The 21,666-nt window shown below is 47.1% G+C and overlaps 1 protein-coding gene across 1 annotated transcript in view; it reads left to right on the top strand.

The window, feature by feature from the left end:
* The window catches only part of FAM83E (family with sequence similarity 83 member E), a 199,031-nt gene that overhangs the window by 48,230 nt on the left and 129,135 nt on the right, over positions 1–21,666 (top strand). Inside the window, exon 4 of the mRNA XM_063942758.1 lies at positions 14,093–14,217. Within this exon, the coding sequence (XP_063798828.1) occupies positions 14,093–14,217 (125 nt within the window). The remainder of the gene's footprint in view (positions 1–14,092; positions 14,218–21,666) is intronic.

The following is a 21,666-nucleotide window of genomic DNA, read 5'->3' as shown; positions in this document are numbered from 1 at the left end:
TTGTCTGAGGGTCTTTTGACCAGGAACAATATTTCTGAAGCTTCTCGTCAGTGGTGCAAGTGGGCGGGTACGGGTGGGTACGGCGTACCCGTAAGAATTTAGCCGTGGGTACGCCGTACCCACACCGACGGGCCGCCGCTCCTCTTCCTTCCCTCCCTCCCCCACGCCGCACCGCCGCACACGCCTCTGATGTGAGGGCAGGAGAGTGCAGCCTGCGCCTCTCGTTCCCCTCAGTCTCCGGTGGGTGTTTCAGTTTACTTCAGCGCCGATCCGTGAGCCAATCAGAGCTCGCACCCGCGAGCTCTGATTGGCTCACGGATCGGCGCTGAATTAAACTGAGACACCCGCCGAAGACTGAGGGGAACGAGAGGCGCAGGCTGCACTCTCCTTCCCTCACATGACAGACAGGAGGACAGCGACGGCAGCGGTGAGTAGGGGAGGGGGGCATGTTATACCTGGCACTGGGGGGGCATGTATACCTGGCACTGGGGGCATATCTGGCACAGGGGGGCATATATACCTGGCACTGGGGGCATATCTGGCACAGGGGGGCATATATACCTGGCACTGGGGGATATCTGGCACAGGGGGGCATGTATACCTGGCACTGGGGGCATATCTGGCACAGGGGGGCATATATACCTGGCACTGGGGGCATATCTGGCACAGGGGGGCATATATACCTGGCACTGGGGGATATCTGGCACAGGGGGGCATGTATACCTGGCACTGGGGGCATATCTGGCACAGGGAGGCATATATACCTGGCACTGGGGGATATCTGGCACAGGGGGGCATGTATACCTGGCACTGGGGGATATCTGGCACTGGGGGGGCATGTTATACCTGGCACTGGGGGATATCTGGCACTGGGGGGGCATGTTATACCTGGCACTGGGGGATATCTGGCACTGGGGGGGCATGTATACCTGGCACTGGGGGATATCTGGCACTGGGGGGGCATGTATACCTGGCACTGGGGGATATCTGGCACTGGGGGGGCATGTATACCTGGCACTGGGGGATATCTGGCACTGGGGGCATATCTAGCACAGGGGGGCATATATACCTGGCACTGGGGGATATCTGGCACAGGGGGGCATGTATACCTGGCACTGGAGGATATCTGGCACTGGGGGCATATCTGGCACTGTAGGGGCATTTCTGTATCTGGCACGGGGGGCAATGTATATCTGACACAGTGGGGGCATTTGTGTATCTAGCACTGTGGGGCAATGTGTATCTGACACTGTGAGGCAATGTATGGCACTCTGGGGGCATTTCTGTATCTGGCACTGTGGGGCAATGTGTATCTGGCACTGTGGGGCAATGTGCATCTGGCACTGTGGGGCAATGTGCATCTGGCACTGTGGGGCAATGTGTATCTGGCACTCTGGGGACATTTGTGTATCTGGCACTGTGGGGCAATGTGTATCTGGCACTGTGGGGCAATGTGTATCTGGCACTCTGGGGACATTTGTGTATCTGGCACTGTGGGGCAATGTGCATCTGGCACTGTGGGGCAATGTGTATCTGGCACTGTGAGGCAATGTGTATCTGACACTCTGGGGACATTTGTGTATCTGGCACTCTGGGGACATTTGTGTATCTGGCACTGTGGGGCAATGTGTATCTGGCACTGTGGGGTTATATGTATCTGGCACTGTGGGGCAATGTATATCTAGCACTGTGGTGCAACGTGTATCTGACACTATTGGGGTCATACGTGTATCTGCCCCTCCCCCATATGTGTATCACGCCCCCATTTTCATTGGCCACGCCCCATGTGGCATTTGGCCACACCCATTTTTTTTGCGCGCGCGCCTTCGGCGCGCGCACACAGTACCCGTAAGACATTTTTTCTACTTGCACCACTGCTTCTCGTTGAGACGAGATGTCATCATGTCTATTTGAGAAACTCTGCAAAGACTTGTCACTTCTGTGAAGCCTTCTTGGTGGAAGTTCCACTCTCCCGGCTGGAGATCGTGTCTTCTAAGGAAGTCTGCTTCCCAGTTGTCCACTCCTGGAATGAAAATTACCGACAGAGCCCTTACATGTTTTCCAGCCCAGAGGAGGACCTTCGTTACTTCTGCCATTGCCGCTCTGCTTTTCGTTCCGCTTTGCTGTTACATTATCCAACTGGATCTGCACGGGATGATCTTGAAGAAGATGTACCGCTTGTTGAAGACCTTTGTAAATGGCTCTCAATTCCAGCATGTTCATGCGAAGGCAGGCTTCCTGACTTTAGCATTTTCCATGGAAGCTTTTCCTTGAGTGACAGCTCCTCAGCCTCGGAGACTTGTATCCGTGGTTACCAGGACCCAGTCCTGAACTCTAAACCTGCGTCCCTCTAATAGGTGCGAGCTGTGTAGCCACCACAGGAGTGAAATCCTGGCTTTCGACAACAGGACTATCTTCCAGGTGCATGTGTAGGTGGGATCCACTTTACCAACAGGTCCCACTGGAATACCCTTGCATGGAACCTGACAAACTGTATGGCCTCGTAGGCCGTCACCATCTTTGCACTGATGGATCGAAACTCTTGATGGTTTCAAACCTAGTATTACCATTTTCTGGATTTCCAGAGCCTTTTCCACCGGAAAAAAAAACTCTCTGAACTACCCTGTCCAGAATCACTTCGAAAAAACAAATCTTTCCTGGAATATTTATGATCCAACCGTGTTGTTGGAGTATGGACAGGTAGAGCGCGATGTTTTGTACCAAGCGCTCACTGGACCTCGCCTTTATCAGGAGATCTTCTAGATAAGGAATTAAATTGACTCCTTCTTGACACAGGAGGACCATCATCTCCACCATCACTTTGGTGAAAACCCTCGGCGCCGTGGAGAAAACCGAAAGGTAACGTCTGGAATTGGTAATGGCAATCCTGAACAGCGAATCTCAGATAAGCCTGGTAAGGAGGATAAATGGGAACATGCAGGTAAGCATCCTGTATGTCAACTGACTCCCTGTAATCCCCCTCCTCCAGACTGGAAATCACTGCCCCCAGTGATTCCATCTGGAACTTGAACCGTTTCAAGTAGAGATTCAGATTTACATTTTTTTTTAGGTTCAGGATCGGTCAGACCGAGCCATCCGGTTTTGGAACTACAAAGAGGCTTGAATAAACCCCTTCCTTTGTTGTGACCCAGGCACCAGGACTATGCCCTGGTCCTAACATAAAATTTGAATTACTGTTATAAGTGCTTCTCTTTCTGGAAGAGACGCTGGCAAGGCCAATTTTAAAACTCGGCATGGGGAAACGTCTTGAAACTCCAGTTTGTACCCCTGGGACACTATTTGTAACACCCCGGGATCCAGGTCAGATTGACTCCAATCCTGACTGAGCAGTTTTTAGATGTGCCCCCACCCGAGCTACCTCCCGCGAGGGATCCCCAGCGTCATGCTGTGGACTTGGCAGAAGCAGGGGTAGACTTTTGTTCTTGGTAACCTGAAGCCGTTGTAGACATCTTCTCGCTGTACTTACTTGGCCGAAAAAGGACTGCATGTGAGGGTGATTCTTTTGCCAGTGCAGGTGTAGAGGGCACAAATGTCGACTTACCTGCGGTAGCCGCCGAGACCAACGTCTCCAGTCCCTCACCAAATAAGGCCTCACCGTTGTATAGGAGATCCTCCACATTTCTCTTGGAATCTGCATCCGCGTTCCACTGGCGAATCCCCAACGCCCGCCGAGCCGATACTGACCTGGTAGTGGCTTGTGAACTCAAAAGTCCAATATCTTTCATTTTTCCTAGCATGTATTCGGCAGCGTCTTTGATATCTCCTAACTTAGGGAGTATCTCATCTTTATCAATCGCATCAATTTCTGATGACACGCTTTTTTACTAGAGATGAGCGGGTTCGGTTCCTCGGGATCCGAACCCCCCCGAACTTCACCTATTTTACATGGTTCCGAGGCAGCCTCGGATCTTCCCGCCTTGCTCGGTTAACACAAACGCGCCCGAACGTCTTCATCCCGCTGTCGTATTCTCGCGAGATTCGTATTGCATATAAAGAGCCGCAAGTCGCCGCCATTTTCACTCGTGCATTGGAGATGATAGCGAGAGGACGTGGCTGCGTTCTCTCAGTTTCTGTGTTCAGTGTGCTGCAAATATCTGTGCTCACTGTGCTGCAAATATCTGTGCTCAGTGTGCTGCAAATATCTACGTTCTCTGCCTGAAAACGCTCCATATCTCTGCTGCATTGTAGTTGTGCGCAGTATATAGTAGGAGGACAGTGCAGAATTTTGCTGACCACCAGTATATAGCAGTACGGTACAGTAGTCCATTGCTCTACCTCTGTGTCGTCAAGTATACTAGTATCCATATCTGTGCTGCATTGTAGTTATGCGCAGTATATAGTAGGAGGACAGTGCAGAATTTTGCTGACCACCAGTATATATATATATAGCTGTACGGTACAGTAGTCCATTGCTCTACCTCTGTGTTGTCAAGTATACTAGTATGCATATCTGTGCTGCATTGTAGTTGTGCGCAGTATATAGTAGGAGGACAGTGCAGAATTTTGATGACCACCAGTATATATATATATATATATATATAGCAGTACGGTACAGTAGGCCATTGCTATGGATATATTACTGGCATATAATTCCACACATTAACAGATGGAGAACAAAAATGTGGAGGGTAAAATAGGGAAAGATCAAGATCCACTACTCGTGCTGAAGCTGCTGCCACTAGTCATGGCCGAGACGATGAAATGCCATCAACGTCGTCTGCCAAGGCCGATGCCCAATGTCATAGTAGAGAGCATGTAAAATGCAAAAAACAAAAGTTCAGTAAAATGACCTAAAAATCTAAATTAAAAGCGTCTGATGAGAAGCGTAAACTTGCCAATATGCCATTTTCGACACTGAGTGGCTAGGAACGGCTGAGGCCCTCTCCTATGTTCATGGCTAGTGGTTCAGCTTCACATGAGGATGGAAGCACTCATCCTCTCGCTAGAAAAATGGAAAGACTTAAGATGGCAAAAGCACAGCAAAGCACTGTACGTTTTTCTAAATCACAAATCCCCAAGGAGAGTCCAATTGTGTTGGTTGCGATGCCTGACCTTCCCAACACTGGACGGGGAGAGGTGGCGCCTTCCACCATTTGCACGCCCCCTGCAAGTGCTGGAAGGAGCACCCGCAGTCCAGTTCCTGATAGTCAAATTGAAGATGTCACTGTTGAAGTACACCAGGATGAGGATATGGGTGTTGCTGGCGCTGAGGAGGAAATTGACAAGGAGGATTCTGATGGTGAGGTGGTTTGTTTAAGTCAGGCACCCGGGGAGACACATGTTGTCCGTGGGACGAATATGGCCATTGACATGCCTGGTCAACTTACAAAAAAAATCACCTCTTCAGTGTGGAATTATTTTAACAGAAATGCGGACAACAGGTGTCAAGCCGTGTGTTGCCTTTGTCAAGCTGTAATAAGTAGGGGTAAGGACGTTAACCACCTAGGAACATCCTCCCTTATACGTCACCTGGAGCGCATTCATCAGAAGTCATTGACAAGTTCAAAAACTTTGGGTGACAGCGGAAGCAGTCCACTGACAACTAAATCCCTTCCTCTTGTAACCAAGCTCCTGCAAACCACACCACCAACTCCCTCAGTGTCAATTTCCTCATTAGACATGAAAAACAATAGTCCTGCAGGCCATGTCACTGGCAAGTCTGACGAGTCCTCTCCTGCCTGGAATTCCTCCGATGCATCCTTGAGTGTAACGCCTACTGCTGCTGGCGCTGCTGTTGTTGCTGCTGGGAGTCGATCGTCATCCCAGAGGGGAAGTCGGAAGACCACTTGTACTACTTCCAGTAAGCAATTGACTGTCCAACAGTCCTTTGCGAGGAAGATGAAATATAACAGCAGTCATCCTGCTGCAAAGCGGATAACTCGGGTCTTGGCAGCTGCGGTGGTGTTAAACGTGTGTCCGGTATCCACCGTTAATTCTCAGGGAATTAGAGAATTGTTTGAGGTACTGTGTCCCCGGTACAAAATACCATCTAGGTTCCATTTCTCTAGGCAGGCAATACCGAGAATGTACACAGACGTCAGAAAAAGACTCACCAGTGTCCTAAAAAATGCAGTTGTACCCAATGTCCACTTATCCACGGACATGTGGACAAGTGGAGCAGGGCAGACTCAGGACTATATGACTGTGACGGCCCACTGGGTAGATGTATTGCCTCCCGCAGCAAGAACAGCAGCGGCGGCACCAGTAGCAGCATCTCGCAAATGCCAACTCATTCCTAGACAGGCTACGCTTTGTATCACCGCTTTTCATAAGAGGCACACAGCTGACAGCCTCTTACGGAAACTGAGGAACATCATCGCAGAATGGCTTACCCCAATTGGACTCTCCTGGGGATTTGTGACATCGTACAAAGCCACCAATATTGTGCGTGCATTACATGAGGGCAAATTCCAGCACGTCCCATGTTTTGCACATACATTGAATTTGGTGGTGCAGAATTTTTTTAAAAACGACAGGGGCGTGCAAGAGATGCTGTCGGTGACCCGAAGAATTGCGGGCCACTTTCGGCATTCAGCCACCGCGTGCCGAAAACTGGAGCACCAGCAAACACTCCTGAACCTGCCCTGCCATCATCTGAAGCAAGAGGTGGTAACGAGGTGGAATTCAACCCTCTATATGCTTCAGAGGATGGAGGAGCAGCAAAAGGCCATTCAAGCCTATACAGCTACCTACGATATAGGCAAAGGAGGGGGAATGCACCTGACTCAAGCGCAGTGGAGAATGATTTCAACGTTGTGCAAGGTTCTGCAACCCTTTGAACTTGCCACACGTGAAGTCAGTTCAGACACTGCCAGCCTGAGTCAGGTCATTCCCCTCATCAGGCTTTTGCAGAAGAAGCTGGAGAGATTGAAGGAGGAGCTAAAACGGAGCATTTCCGCTAGGCATGTGGGACTTGTGGATGGAGCCCTTAATTCGCTTAACCATGATTCACGGGTGGTCAATCTGTTGAAATCAGAGCACTACATTTTGGCCACCGTGCTCGATCCTAGATTTAAAACCTACGTTGTATCTCTCTTTCCGGCAGACACAAGTCTGCAGAGGTGCAAAGACCTGCTGATGAGACACTTGTCAAGTCAAGCGGAACGTGACCCACAAACAGCTCCTCCTTCACATTCTCCCGCAACTGGGGCTGCGAGGAAAAGGCTAAGAATTCCGAGCCCACCGGTGATGCAGGGCAGTCTGGAGCGAGTGCTGACATCTGGTCCGGACTGAAGGACCTGCCAACGATTACTGAATTGTCATCTACAGTCACTGCATATGATTCTGTCACCATTGAAAGAATGGTGGAGGATTATATGAGTGACCGCATCCAAGTAGGCACGTCAGACAGTCCGTACGTGTACTGGCAGGAAAAAGAGGCAATTTGGAGGCCCTTGCACAAACTGGCTTTATTTTACCTAAGTTGCCCCCCCTCCAGTGTGTACTCCGAAAGAGTGTTTAGTGCAGCCGGTCACCTTGTCAGCAATTGGCGTACGAGGTTACTTCCAGAAAATGTGGAGAAGATGATGTTCATCAAAATGAATTATAATCAATTCCTCCGTGGAGACATTCACCAGCAATTGCCTCCAGAAAGTACACAGGGACCTGAGATGGTGGATTCCAGTGGGGACGAATTAATAATCTGTGAGGAGGGGGGTGTACACAGTGAAAGGGGTGAGGAATCGGACGATGAGGAGGAGGTGGACCTTTTGCCTCTGTAGAGCCAGTTTGTGCAAGGAGAGATTGATTGCTTCTTTTTTGGTGGGGGCCCAAACCAACCAGTCATTTCAGTCACAGTTGTGTGGCAGACCCTGTCGCTGAAATTATGGGTTTGTTAAAGTGTGCATGTCCTATTTATACAACATAAGGGTGGGTGGGAGGGCCCAAGGACAATTCCATCTTGCACCTCTTTTTTCTTTAATTTATCTTTGCATCATGTGATGTTTGGGGCCAATTTTTTTAAGTGCCATCCTGCCTGACACTGCAGTGCCACTCCTAGATGGGCCAGGTCTTTGTGCCGCCCACTTGGGTCGCTTAGCTTAGTCATCCAGCGACCTCGGTACAAATTTTAGGACTAAAAATAATATTGTGAGGTGTTCAGAACAGACTGGAAATGAGTGGAAATTATGGTTATTGAGGTTAATAATACTATGGTATCAAAATGACCCCCAAATTCTATGATTTAAGCTGTTTTTGAGGGTTTTTTAAAAAACAACAACTCCCGAATCCGACAAAAAATTTTCAGGGAGGTTTTGCCAAAACGCGTCCGAATCCAAAACACGGCCGGGGAACCGAATCCAAAACCAAAACACAAAACCCGAAAAATGTCCGGTGCACATCTCTATTTTTTACCATTTTTTTTTTTTTTTTTAATACGAGACACCTACGCGCAAGCAATAGTGGGCATGAGCAGTGCACTCTTTGCAACCTAAATGGATTTTAATATAGTTTTCACCTGGTGACTGCTGGGAAAGAAAATATTAAGCTCGTGGGAGGGAGTCTTATTTGATCTATTTCCCTGGAATCCCCATCGGCGACACAGGACTCAGAGTCCGTGTCGGTAGCAGTAGTCATAACATTTGTAAATGGACTTTATGTGACCCAGAGAGGGTCGCCTGCAGATGGAAGAACAGAATGCTGACAAAACACATCTTCTACATATCCAGCATGCAGCATTAGATATAGCCTTATCTAATCTTTGATATGATGCATACTACCACGCATTTCTTTCACCCATGCAGGCTCTAGGTGTGTCGGTAGCATCACCACCTTACAACTCTGTGTCCCTAAAATGGCTTCCTCCAGGGAGGAACTCCCTGCCTCAGACATGTCCCCCACGTGTACCACACAGACTCACAGACAAACTGGTACTTATAGGGACCAGACCTCTGTCAGATGGACACAGAAAGGAAAAGCCAGCTCACACCCCAGCGCCAAGCACACCCATCTGTGAAACATATAATTGAAAACAGACCTGCAGTGCTTTTATACATAATACAAGCATCATATACATCGCCCCCCCCCCCCCCTATTTGCACCCAATAGTGAAGGGAGGACTAGCGTTTATCCTGTGAGGAGAAAATGGCACTGATTAGTGTGCTGGCTTAGTGAGGAAGAAGCCCCGCCCCTGTAATAGCGTGCTTCCCCCGATCTTAAATCCATAGTTAATTATACTGGCGGGGGTAGGACAGTGTGCCTTTTGCCATAAACAAGGATTTATGTTGCCCCCCCCCCCTGCGCCCTTTACCCTGCAGTTGTCAGCAGTGTGTGTGTGTGTGAGCTGTGAGGAAGAAGCTCCGGCCCCTTAATGTCGCGCTTCCTTCCCGCAATTTTTAACAATTATTTATACTGGCGGGGGTTAGGACAGTGTCATGGCACTAATTTCCCCTCTTGCCAGTGTCAAAATGAGTATTTATATGCTGCCCAGGCCCCCCCCCCCTCGCCCTGCACCCTGGAGTGTCTCTGTGTGTGGGAGCATGGCGCGCAGCGTGCGATCCCTGTGCGGTACCTCAGAAGCCGTCACTGAAGTCTTCTGATCTTCTTCTACTCACCTGACTTCTGGCTCTGCAAGGGGAATGACGGCGGGCTCTGGGAACGAACATCTAGGCGTACCTAGCGATCAGACCCTCAGGAGCTAATGGTGTCCTGTAGCCAAAGAAGCAGAGCCTTTAAACTCACAGAAGTAGTTCAGAAGTAGCCAGCAGTTCTCCCTGAAAATAAAAAACCTAACATAAGTCTTTTTCAGAGAAACTCAGTAGAGCTCCTCAGAGTGCATCCAGTCTCACTGGGCACAGATTCTAAACTGGAGTCTGGAGGAGGGGCATAGAGGGAGCAGCCAGGTCACACCATTTGAAAGTCTTAAAGTGCCCATGTCTCCTGCGGATCCCGTCTATACCCATGGTTCTTGAAGTGACCCCAGCATCCTCTAGGACGTATGAGAAACATAGTATATAGAACTATAAAAACACACACCACAATATACATTACATTGCATACATAGTTTTTTTAAAGGCAAAATACAAATGTCTAAAAAAACACAGCAATCCAGTAATAAAAAAACAAAGAAACAAAAAACAAAACAGTGCTGAAAACAAACAAACAAACAAACAGCATCCTGTGTAATGCTGTTATTCACAGCTCCTGTCTCTCCCTGGGCACAGTTACTAGCTCACCCCCCTGGGCCCATGTAGCAATCTCTACTCCCTCCCTCTCCCCTGGACCCATATAGCAGTCTCTATCCTCCCCTCTCCCTTAAACCCATATAGCAGTCTCTACCCCCCTCCACCCTTCCTCCCCTGGACCCATATAGCGGCTTTTAAAGTTAAGCACAGATACCATCACCTTTCTTTTCACAGTGGCAGATCCGCTGCCCAGACGATCCACTGCCCGTTGCCAGAACCCCGCTGCCTGCTGCCAGATGATCCGCGCTGCCCACTGTGCTGCATGGAGTTGCTGCTGCTTCCCGCTCCTGCTGTGGCTCCGCCCCCATGCTGCCCAGCGCATGACGTCACAGAGGAAATCCAGGACAGCAGACCCTATGATGTCACTGGGATTTCCTCAGCGGTGCCGCGTCTGGGAGCTGTGTAGCGCAATGACAAGCAGCTCAGCCAGTTGTGCCGCTTGTCATTGCACACTGGTGAGGGACAGTGGGCCAGGCAGGATGCGGCCCTCGGGCCGCATGTTGCCCACCCCTACTCTAGCCCAATCAATTAAATCTTTTGCCACCAACACTATCAATTCAATCTACAGACATGACACACAGGGGGGTGAAGGGGGTTAATTCTGTGGCGCCCCCCCCCCCCCCCCCCAGATGCAGTCTAGGCAGCCTCCTAATTTTAGCACAGACCTTGTACTTTATCTTATAAAGGTGATTGTCTTAGCTAGTATTCTATAAATGGCGATGATCTCTTATGGAGGTAGATTTGGAATCCCAGTTACATCGATAGTCATGTACCTCTAGGATGACACAGAGGGAATTGTACTACAGGTTGAGTATCCCATATCCAAATATTCCGAAATGCAGAATTTTTTGAGTGAGAGTGAGATAGTGAAACCTTTGTTTTCCGATGGCTCAATGTACACAAACTCTGTTTAATACACAAAGTTATTAAAAATATTGTATTAAATGACCTTCAGGCTGTGTGTATAAGGCACTGGCGTATCTATAATGGGTGCAGAGTGTGCAGTGCACAAGGGCCCCTGTGTCCAGAGGGGGCCCACACCGCACACAGTGCACCCATTTCTTCTATACTCACCCTTCCGGCATCCATCGGTGACCGTGTGTGGGCCCCCTCCTCTCCCGTAGCCGCCACCGCCGCTGCTAGCGCACTGAGCGCTTGAGACTCTGGCACAGTAGCAGAGTCTACAGCGCATGCGCAGGACTCTGGAAAAATGGCGCAGCTGAGAGCACTAGCAGCGGCGGTGACGGCTACAGGAGAGGAGGGGGCCCACACACGGAGTCTGCACATGGGTCCCCTCCTCTCTAGAAACGCTGCTGGTATAAGGTGTATATGAAACATAAATGAATTGTGTGAATGCACAAACACTTTGTTTAATGCATAAAGTTATTAAAAATATTGGCTAAAGTTACCTTCAGGCTGTGTGTATAAGGTGTAAATGAGACATAAATGCATTCTGTGCTTAGACTTAGGTCCCATCGCCATGATAGCTCATTATGGTATGCAGTTATTCCAAAATACGGAAAAATCCCATATCCAAAATACCTCTGGTCCCAAGCATTTTGGATAAGGGGTACTCAACCTGTAATTGAAAAAATATTCCAATGCTTATCTGACTTAGGGAATATTCAATTACCCGCACATATTGTCGGGGGCAAAGTATCGCTAGGGGGGGCTATCTAATTAGCCCCGTTAAGCCGGCACGTGCCGCGGCTTATCAGGGATTTTGTTTCACCTGCCTCCGGCAGGCGAAGCGAAAACCCCGATAACAGCCCCGTTTTCATCCGAAAATGGGGCTATTTCACCCGAAAACACACAGGTTTCACTGAACCTGTGTGTTTTCGGGTGAAAATGCACTTTTTAACGGACGAGCTTATCAAATAGACCAACCGCAAAACCCGAAGAAACATCGGGGGGTTTTACACCTCATGTCTCTTCGGGGCTAATTGAATATCCCTGTTAATGCTTCAAATGAAATCTTGCAGGTGGCTGTGAATTATTTTAATATGTTCCCAAACAAGTGAAGGGGATATGCATTGGTTACCCTTTAATGGTATCGGTCTTTGCAGAATTATTGAATAATAAAACAAATAAGCCTCAGTGCCACTCATGCGTTATAACAGATTATTGTGATATTAACACAAAATGTATAAAACTCATACATAAGCTTTACTAGAAAGAGCACTGGTGGTATAGTCCAATCGGGCGTGGATTATTAGATCTACACTAATAAGGTCTACAGTCAATAGGTCTAATACTAATGGTAGACATGCATTAGGTCAACAGGGTCAAAAGACTGACAGGGTTAAAAGGTCGGCATGAAAATGGTCATCACAAAAAAAGCAAAAAATAAAAAAAATTGTGTCTACCATATGTGTGTCGATCATTGCCATGTTGACCTATTAACCCTGTCGACCATTTGACCTTGTCAACCTAATGCAAGTCTACCATTAGTGGTAGACCTATTGACTGTAGGCCTTTTTAGTGTAGATCTATAGTCTGGATAGCAGTCCAATCCTACATAGAAAACAGATGTGACATCTACTGGGAGATCCTACTGTATAGTTAGTATAGGCGGCAGTGGGGTGCAATGGAGGTTAGTCCACACGGTAGATAACTTAACCAAGTCTTAGATTTATTATTATTCTTAGGCAGAATAGGTTTGCAGGATGACACAAGGTTAATGCCGCATGTATGAATAACAGGTACACAGCCCTCTAACAATGTATGTACCAGATCCAGCCAGGGCTGTATAGGGGACTGCAGGCAGTGTGCGACTGGTTGGAGTATACTCCTGTGTTTGTGCATACTTTGGTGGTAGTGGAGTATACTCACTGACTCCCTACATGTAGTGGCATAGCAGTGGTGGTGCAGTGGAACTACCAGGGGTCACTATGTAATGCTGTCTCATATGCGTAATGCTGGAGACACTCAGGGGCATGTCCTACTGGAAAGGTATGCAGCTAGTACAGCTTCACCACACTGTCGGCCATCAGAGATGGATGCAATGTCTATGTACACAGTGGAGCGATTTTTTTGCCACTGCACATGCGTATAAGGCGTACTGCTCTTGTGATGATGGTCGCAGCAAGGATTTATTACTGAAGACAGGCAGGGAATGTTTGTGGAAGGTAACGGAAGAGAGTGGCCACTCAAACGCAGGTGTGTTGGAATCATTTTGAGGGTATGTCACATCTTGTGACTGCGATCCTGTAAGTAATTAACGTAGCTCCTGTGCCTTACTTCCAACAGCCATGCTGGGCACACATAGGGCTACACCGAAGGTCACGTCGATGTCTACGTCTTCGTACACAAGCAGCAGTTCTCAGAGGCCTCCAGTGCATGTCTCCATACAAATTCTGGCGGCTGAGACATTGCATATTTTCACACACCTGCTTGGTACTGAATCGTAGTTGTCTTTGAATCAGGCCTTGTATTATGGTTGCCCACTTTCTGGCACAGCAGGGGGGTGAGTGCATGGCGGCATCTTGCCTCAAAGGGGTTGGGGCAAGGCATAAGAGGCAATACGAGGGCGTGGTGGCCACGATCGCATCATCATGGCTACACCCCTCGCTATACAATGCATAAATGAACGCCATTGTATGGGTGGGTAGTGGGCGATTAACTAGCGCAGTGGCCAGCTCTGGGAGAGTAGACAAGTATACCCTGTATACACTGCTACTAAGAATAGAGAAACCTGCAATAAATTATGCATATTTGAATTGTATTTTTAATTAACATCCAATTCCTACCAATCCTATCTGCCTGGCGTTACAATATCTGTATTTGAGTCTGTAAATATTCTCATGCACTCTACATTGTGTAATACGATTCTGCTCACATATTACTGTTTTGCTTCATCGTAAGTACTTCTATCTCTCATTTTTTACCAGAATATGCGTATAAGGGTGATGTCAGGATGCACTTTTGGTACGCGACAACTAAAGCAAGTAACAGGAACGCTGAAAGAGAAATTTGTGCTGGTTGATGGTAACTCTGTAATAACAGGATCTTATAGGTAAGGATATTAACTATTTGATTAAAGTCTGCAGATACTGTAAATAGCGCTCAGTGTCACATTCAGAAAGTGTGGAAATAAGTCTTCCAGCATTACTCTCTATATGAAAGCAAACGAGGTGACAAGAAGCAATATAATTTTCTCCGACAGGGTCCACATTTTATCCACAGGATAACATTGGGATATGAGGAAGCGACAGTGAATTTGCATCAATCGGTCAAGGCTTTTCAGCCTCCCAGCATGCAACAGGCCCGTCCATATATCCCCGCCTCCTGGCACAGACAAATCAGTCGTTTTTTGTTTGGTGCGGCAGGAGCCGGACCATGGTCAATAGGCTGCTGGGTTTTTTTTAGCAGCCATAAGCTTTATTATTTTATTTTTATAGTCTTACTTTTTTTTTGAGTGATCTTTCTAAAAAGCGTCTTATACGTACCTTAGAAAGAGTCGCTCCAACAACTCTCCGCTGTGCCGCAACATCGCTTACCCACGAGTACAGTGCTGTTTTGGCGGGCGTCTGTGTCGGATATACTAGCAGGTCCAGCAAACGTAACCAGGCTGGGGCCGGAGCACGGGGAGAAGGTAAGGCATCGGTTCTGCTTAGAGGGGGAATACGGACACAGCCGTACTGCTTTGGGAGGAGACTACCAAACAGCTGACGCGGCAGCCACCTCGGGTGCACCAGCGCTAGCCCTTAAGGATCATAGGCTCCAGGAGTAGTATGAGGCCGCGATCCCTAGGGTTGATGTCCGCAGTGGGGAGTCAGACGCTCCCCTGGTCACCCCTCCCCCCCAGTTTCCTCCGAGTCTCCCGCCATTATTATTATTATTACATTTTATTTATAGGGCGTGATAAAGCTAAATATTTATCTTATATAAAACCCTTTATGAGGTCTAAGAACACTGTACGCTATTTACGTATGGAGTACCGTAAGGGTACGCTCGTTGCGTAACGATCGCTTAGCCGTGGTCGAGACGCTCAAGCGTCACGTTCGCTCACGGCCAAGAGATCACAGGCAGGCACGCTATTGGCTGCCGACTAACGTAATGAATCGCTATAGCGTAGCGGACGCTCGGGTCCACGAGGAGATCACCAGCGGCGCTGACGCTCACAATGTTAAACCTTTATATCTAAACCATAAACAATGTAATATGCTGTAAAACCTTAGTGTAGAGATAGGGTGTAGATGCAACCTAGTGTAACCTTATTACCTTTTTAGCTGTTCTAGCGTCACCGACGCTCTGAGAATACTTAACACTATAAGAAATACACAGATACCTGGGCTTAGGGTCCAACGCCTAATATATATATATTATGAATGATATACTTGCAAAAGAATTAATACAAATACAAATCATACACTACAATATAACATAGACTACCTAACCAGATAACTACACAGGAAATACAATACAATTTCTATTTAAGGGAAAATAAGAGAGAAAGAGGAGAAGAGAGAGAGAGAGAGAAATTGGCCCACAATAACAAGAAGATCAATATAGTTGCGGAGAAAAACTTACGCACAAAGGAAACGATCGCATGCGCCTCTGGACATCCAGCTCCCGATTTTCAGCAATGATAACCGTTGAAGAGTGAGAGCTGGATGTGATCGGCCTGTCTATTTATGCCCCACACACAATGCAATTCAATGGTCCCTACAATCTCATTGTTCATTGGACACAGGAATTCCTCCTCGCATTATAACAAAAGGTCATAGGTTGATTCATACAGGTGGGCCGTGACTATTTCCAACAGCTCAGGTGGGAGGGAAACTGGGTTTCCCGCCGCATGGATAAGTAAGTGCAAATACAGTAAATGTTCATAAACTTCTTATGTCCATAACTATTCGCACGAGCGATTAATCCGCTTCAAACCAACACCGGAATATTGCTAATTAAATACACTTCCGATGGGTACTAAACACCACTGTATTACTCCTGTCTGACCCTTCGTATCAAACAAAGAGGGATTTCTCTGTTCACGAACATTCTATATTAACCAAACTTTCAGAATCTATCAAAGGGACCATGATCTACAAAATACATTATATAGTGAAAATATGTAACGATTGAGTCGCACGCTACGATCACATAAACTCTACCGTAAATACGCATACCGTGCGCCTGCGGGTGCCCGCGACTGTGAGTATGCGCACGTACGGGAGAGCGTATGCATGCGCAGCACGGACCTGTGTGAGGTGCAAATATGGTAGTGTGCATAGAGATATTTTTCTGACTTTGACAGTCCACCCTTTGGCAGTCAACAATAACTGCCACCTTCTAAAACATTTCAAAAAGAGAAAAATATATGTCAGGGGTTAATACATTTACATGGCTGGGTAGGGGAGGAGAGGAGAAGGTAGGAAAAGGGTATGACCTAGTGAGATAGCAGAAGCATGTGTGTATGAATCCGTGCTTGGGGGTCATGTATCATCGTGCCGTACGTGTTTTAAATCAAGCTTCGAGGTATTGCGAAGTATACATTTGAATTCCTTCTTATCCCGTGGTACGGGTCTGTGGATGGGCTGTCAAACTTTACCGAGCTCTTTTCGGCTTTGGTTGTAACAAAATGGGGGAGCACATTTTAGTTGATGATACATGAATGGGGGAGATATGTGATTGCTGATATCTGTGCCTGTATTCCCTATCGACTATGTGTGTCATTACCTGAGGGTTGTAGAAATGAAGAAAAGACATAATTACGGTAAATGCGGTGGTATTCTATGTCGGGTAAATGTACATTCGTCGATTGAGGTCTTGTTTGGTGTCTGTTGAATGCAGTCTTCTTTGTGCTTTTGCCCATAAGGTGCGAGCAAAAGCTGTCAATGTCCATAGATTTACAAAAGTGTTGGGCTAGCGTAATTTTAAAATTTCTAGGGAAACTGGGGATCCATGGCATAGTTCATCAAAAATCTGTGTATCAGGTTGTCAAAACTTCTTCTTTAATCCATCTGTTGTCTGTATATCGGCTCATCAAACTCCTCGTCCAAGTGGGTCTTTTTACCTTGGAGAAAACGGAAAAACAGGTGAAAGAAACGGACCGTAGAAATCGCATTTTCATCACATCATTGTTTATACCGTTGGGTCATAAATCAAATCCATTGGAATTACAGTTTCCTCACTCCTTAAACTCATTACCCTAGTACGACGATTGCACCTCATTAAAGCCTGACCGCATCTAAATATCAAGCCAATCGTTATGATAACACCTAAGATACATAGGAGAAACTTCCCAACATCCATTATGACTCCTTGAGCCCAGTCTCCTAAACCAGAGAACCAATTTCGCGGGTTCAACCATGACACCCAACCAGTCAGCTCATTACCTACAGCAGCAAGAGTGAGATTGTGTCTCCTGCGAAATTCCCACTTCAGTTGGAGAATATCGTCCATCTTTTGGTCTATGACCTCGACCGGGTCCTCGGTGCTATTCGTAATATATGTGCAACATTTCACGCCGTATTGTGTTGCCAGTGTGACACAATATCCGCCTGTCACTGCTGTGAGGTAATTAAGAACCATTCTATGCTGTACCAGTTCTGTTTTATAAGCCTGAAGTTCTCTTCCAGTATACCTAAACGTGTCATCATACATTTCAGTGATATTATCTAACAAATTGGCGAGCGCAGATATGTATTTATAATTCAACACTCCTCTAGCGGTGCGAGTGATATCTAACGCGATTAGAAACTGAATCCCGGTGGATTCATGGATCATGTCAGAGGCCGGATGCTCTGTTCTTTCTATCAGGTGCCGTTTAACTACGTGCTCGTAATGGGTGTGAGTATAAGGAGTTTGGGCAACACGGTGTATGTCTTTCATTTTGTCATGTGATACAGTCATTACTTCAGGCAGTACTTTTCCAATATAACACAATCCTTCAGAGTTTGGGGCAAGCCACTTATACGCCTTTCTCCCGCATATGAAATATGCATCATCGGGGAGAACATATGGGACGGAGTAGGACATAACCATATTACACACCTTCCATGTGAAATCTCCTAACCTTAATTCTTCCATCTGCTTAGTACACGTATCAGGTTGTACGATATGTGCACAGTATCCTGGTGATACCTCTCCAACTCTCGTAATCCTATTTCCTAAGGTGTACCTATACCGGAAAGATTTTCCTCTACTGGCTATGTGGCGTATAAGCTCTGTATCTGTAGGCATTCTATCTGCTCTATGCGAAAAGGTCATGGTTTGATTACTCCATGACACTTCCCAATTTCCCGGCTTTCGGGGATTGGAGATGTTAAAACATAATAGGGACCTATCCACATGGTATTGGTGGAGCTTCAAACTAGGAGGGCTGGAGATATTAAACCTCCTGTCCACCGGTCTCCCACCACTTAACTCAAGTACCTCCCCTAACGTTAAAGGAAATGGTACTAGCCCTGATTTGCTATGACCTTGAGGTACTTGAGAGCATACCCAACAATCTGTTTTATTTAACACACTACCCACTAAGGAGTGATAGTCACTCAATGGATGCCGGTCCATATGGATATTAAAACTGGATTGGCATTTCTTTATGCACCCATCCTCAATGACATTGTTACAGAGCCGACAGATACAGTTTTCTTCAGCTAACAATCCTTCACAATTCCTTCTATGGTCAATGCTATCGGATCGTTTTCTGATACTCGCCTTTGCTTGTTGATTATGTTGTTCTTGGAAAACTACGCCTCCATCTCTGTCATCAGAACCCATTCCAGAACCTCTCTCGACCTCCATGGTACTCTCGCCGGAACAGACTGCTCTGGTCAACATCATGGTCAACAGGAAAATCCGGATCACAGTCTCTTGGGGCAAGTCCATCTTGTAGGAGGAAACGGAGAAGAATGAGAAGGGGGAAAAACTAATTTGAGGGAGAGGAGATGGGAAGTTGGAGAAAAACAATAAAAGGGAACAGGGGATCGACAACTGCTTTTGGTCTTGTGATTTTCAATGCTCAGGTGCCGCCTCAATCCTCCTGGAACAGACACTCCAGTGATACAACCTCTACCGTCTGTTCCTTATCACGGGGCCTCTCTGGATCAGCAACCTTTTTACAGTGGGACGAATGAACCCAAGTCTCTTTCTCAGCAACCTTCAATGCTGTAGTGCTAGTCAATAAGACCTGGTATGGTCCTTCCCATCTGTCAATAAGGCAACCTGAGCGTAGAAAATTCCGTATCATTACATAATCCCCAGGTTCAATGTCATGACAATTACTATCTGGTAAATCAGGAATCACTAACTTCAGATTATCATTTTGATTCCTTAACTGTTTACTCATGTTAATCAAGTATTTTACAGTCACTTCATTGTTACACTTCAAATCATCCTGAGGGTTAATCATAACATGCGGTTGTCGACCAAACAAGATTTCAAAGGGAGACAGATTAAGAGGGGACCTGGGAGTGGTTCTGATGCTGTACAGTACAATGGGTAAAGCTTCTGGCCATGTCAATCCTGTCTCTGCCATCACTTTACTCAGTTTATTTTTAATAGTGCTGTTCACTCTTTCCACTTTCGCACTCGCCTGTGGACGGTATGGAGTGTGCAGCTTGCTATCAATTCCCATCAATTTACACATTCCTTGAAAGACATCACCTGTAAAATGGGTACCCCTATCACTTTCGATAATTCTAGGGATACCATATCTACATACAAATTCCTGCACAATTTTCTTAGCAGTAAACATAGCGGTATTTGTGGCCGCCGGAAATGCTTCGACCCAATTTGAGAAAACATCTATACAAACAAGTACATATTTCAAATTTCGACAAGGGGGTAATTGAATAAAGTCAATCTGTATTACCTGGAAAGGGCCGCCGGCAGGTGGGATATGAGATGGTTCTGTAGGTATTGCCTTTCCGATGTTCTTTCTCATACAGGTAAGGCATGACATTGCTCTTTTACTCGCATGAGATGAAAATCCTGGGGCACACCAATATGCTCTTACCAACTTGCACATCCCTTCCTTGCCCAGATGAGTCAGCCCGTGAGCTCCCTCAGCTAAACATGGAAGGTATGCTCTGGGGGCCACTGGTTTACCGTGTCCATCCGTCCAGAGTCCTGAGGACTCCTGGCCATATCCTTTTGCCTTCCAGACTGCCTTTTCCTGTGTGGAACACAAATTTTGCATCTCACACAACTTCTGTGTGTTGATGGTATTAAATACCATCAGTTGTGTGGTGTCTGTCTGTCTGGGGGTAGCAACTGCTAATTTAGCAGCTTCGTCTGCTCGGCTGTTACCAAGTGATACTGGGTCTTGGCTATATGTGTGTGCTTTACACTTGATAACAGCCACTCTGTCGGGTTCCTGTATCGCTGTTAGAAGCCTTTTTATGTGAGCTGCATGCGCTACCGGTGTACCAGCTGCCGTCATGAAATTTCTGAGGTGCCATAGGGCTCCGAAATCATGGACTACCCCGAATGCGTATCTAGAATCGGTGTAGATATTGGCTGATTTGCCCTTAGCCAATTCACATGCTCTGGTTAGGGCGACCAGTTCAGCAACCTGGGCTGAGTGAGGTGGGCCTAGCGGTTCCGCTTCTATGGTGCCTTGGTCATCTACGACTGCGTATCCAGTACACAAGTCTCCCGAGTCTGACTGTCTATGACAACTACCGTCCGTGTAGAACGTAAGTTCTACATCTTCCAGTGGGTTGTCACTGATGTCAGGCCTTGCGGTAAAATTTTGGGTCAAATATTCCATACAATCATGTGTGTCTTCCTTTGTATTAAATCCTCCTTCCCCACCACTCTCATCCTTCACCCTTTGTGCCTGTCCAGGCACACCTGGGAGATATGTTGCAGGATTTAATGCACTGCATCTCCTTATGGTGATGTTTACGGGGGCCATTAGTGCCAATTCCCATCTTGTAAACCGCGCTGATGAGACGTGTCTGGTTTGGGCAGAATTTAACAAGGCTGACACTGCATGTGGTGTATGAATTGTGAGGTTGTGACCTAGCACGACGTCTTCGCTTTTCGTTACTAGCAATGCTATCGCAGCACCGCTTCGCAAGCATGTGGGGAGGGATCGCGCTACCGTATCTAGCTGAGCGCTGTAATATGCTACCGGCCTGCTGGCATCACCGTGCTTTTGGGTTAGTACGCCTGCCGCGCAACCAGCACTTTCTGTTCCGTATAGTTCAAAGGGTTTCCCATAGTCTGGCATACCTAATGCTGGTGCCTGCGTTAGGCACTGTTTAAGTCTCTCAAATGCTGTCTCAGACTCGTCTGTATGCGAAATCCGATCAGGTTTGTTTGAGGAGACCATCTCCTGCAAGGGTAACGCTAGGATGGAAAACCCTGGGATCCAGTTACGGCAATACCCACACATTCCTAAAAATGTTCTGATCTGTTGCTGGGTTTGTGGCAGAGTCATGTCTCTAATTGCTTGAATTCTATCAGCGGTCAGGTGTCTCAGTCCTTGTGTTAGACAGTGTCCCAAATATTT

This window comes from Pseudophryne corroboree, chromosome 10, assembly GCF_028390025.1.
Source record: "Pseudophryne corroboree isolate aPseCor3 chromosome 10, aPseCor3.hap2, whole genome shotgun sequence".
In the NCBI taxonomy this organism is placed as follows: Eukaryota; Metazoa; Chordata; class Amphibia; order Anura; family Myobatrachidae; genus Pseudophryne; species Pseudophryne corroboree.
Note: the sequence above shows the minus strand (reverse complement) of the source record. Positions and strands in the feature narration are given on the sequence as shown.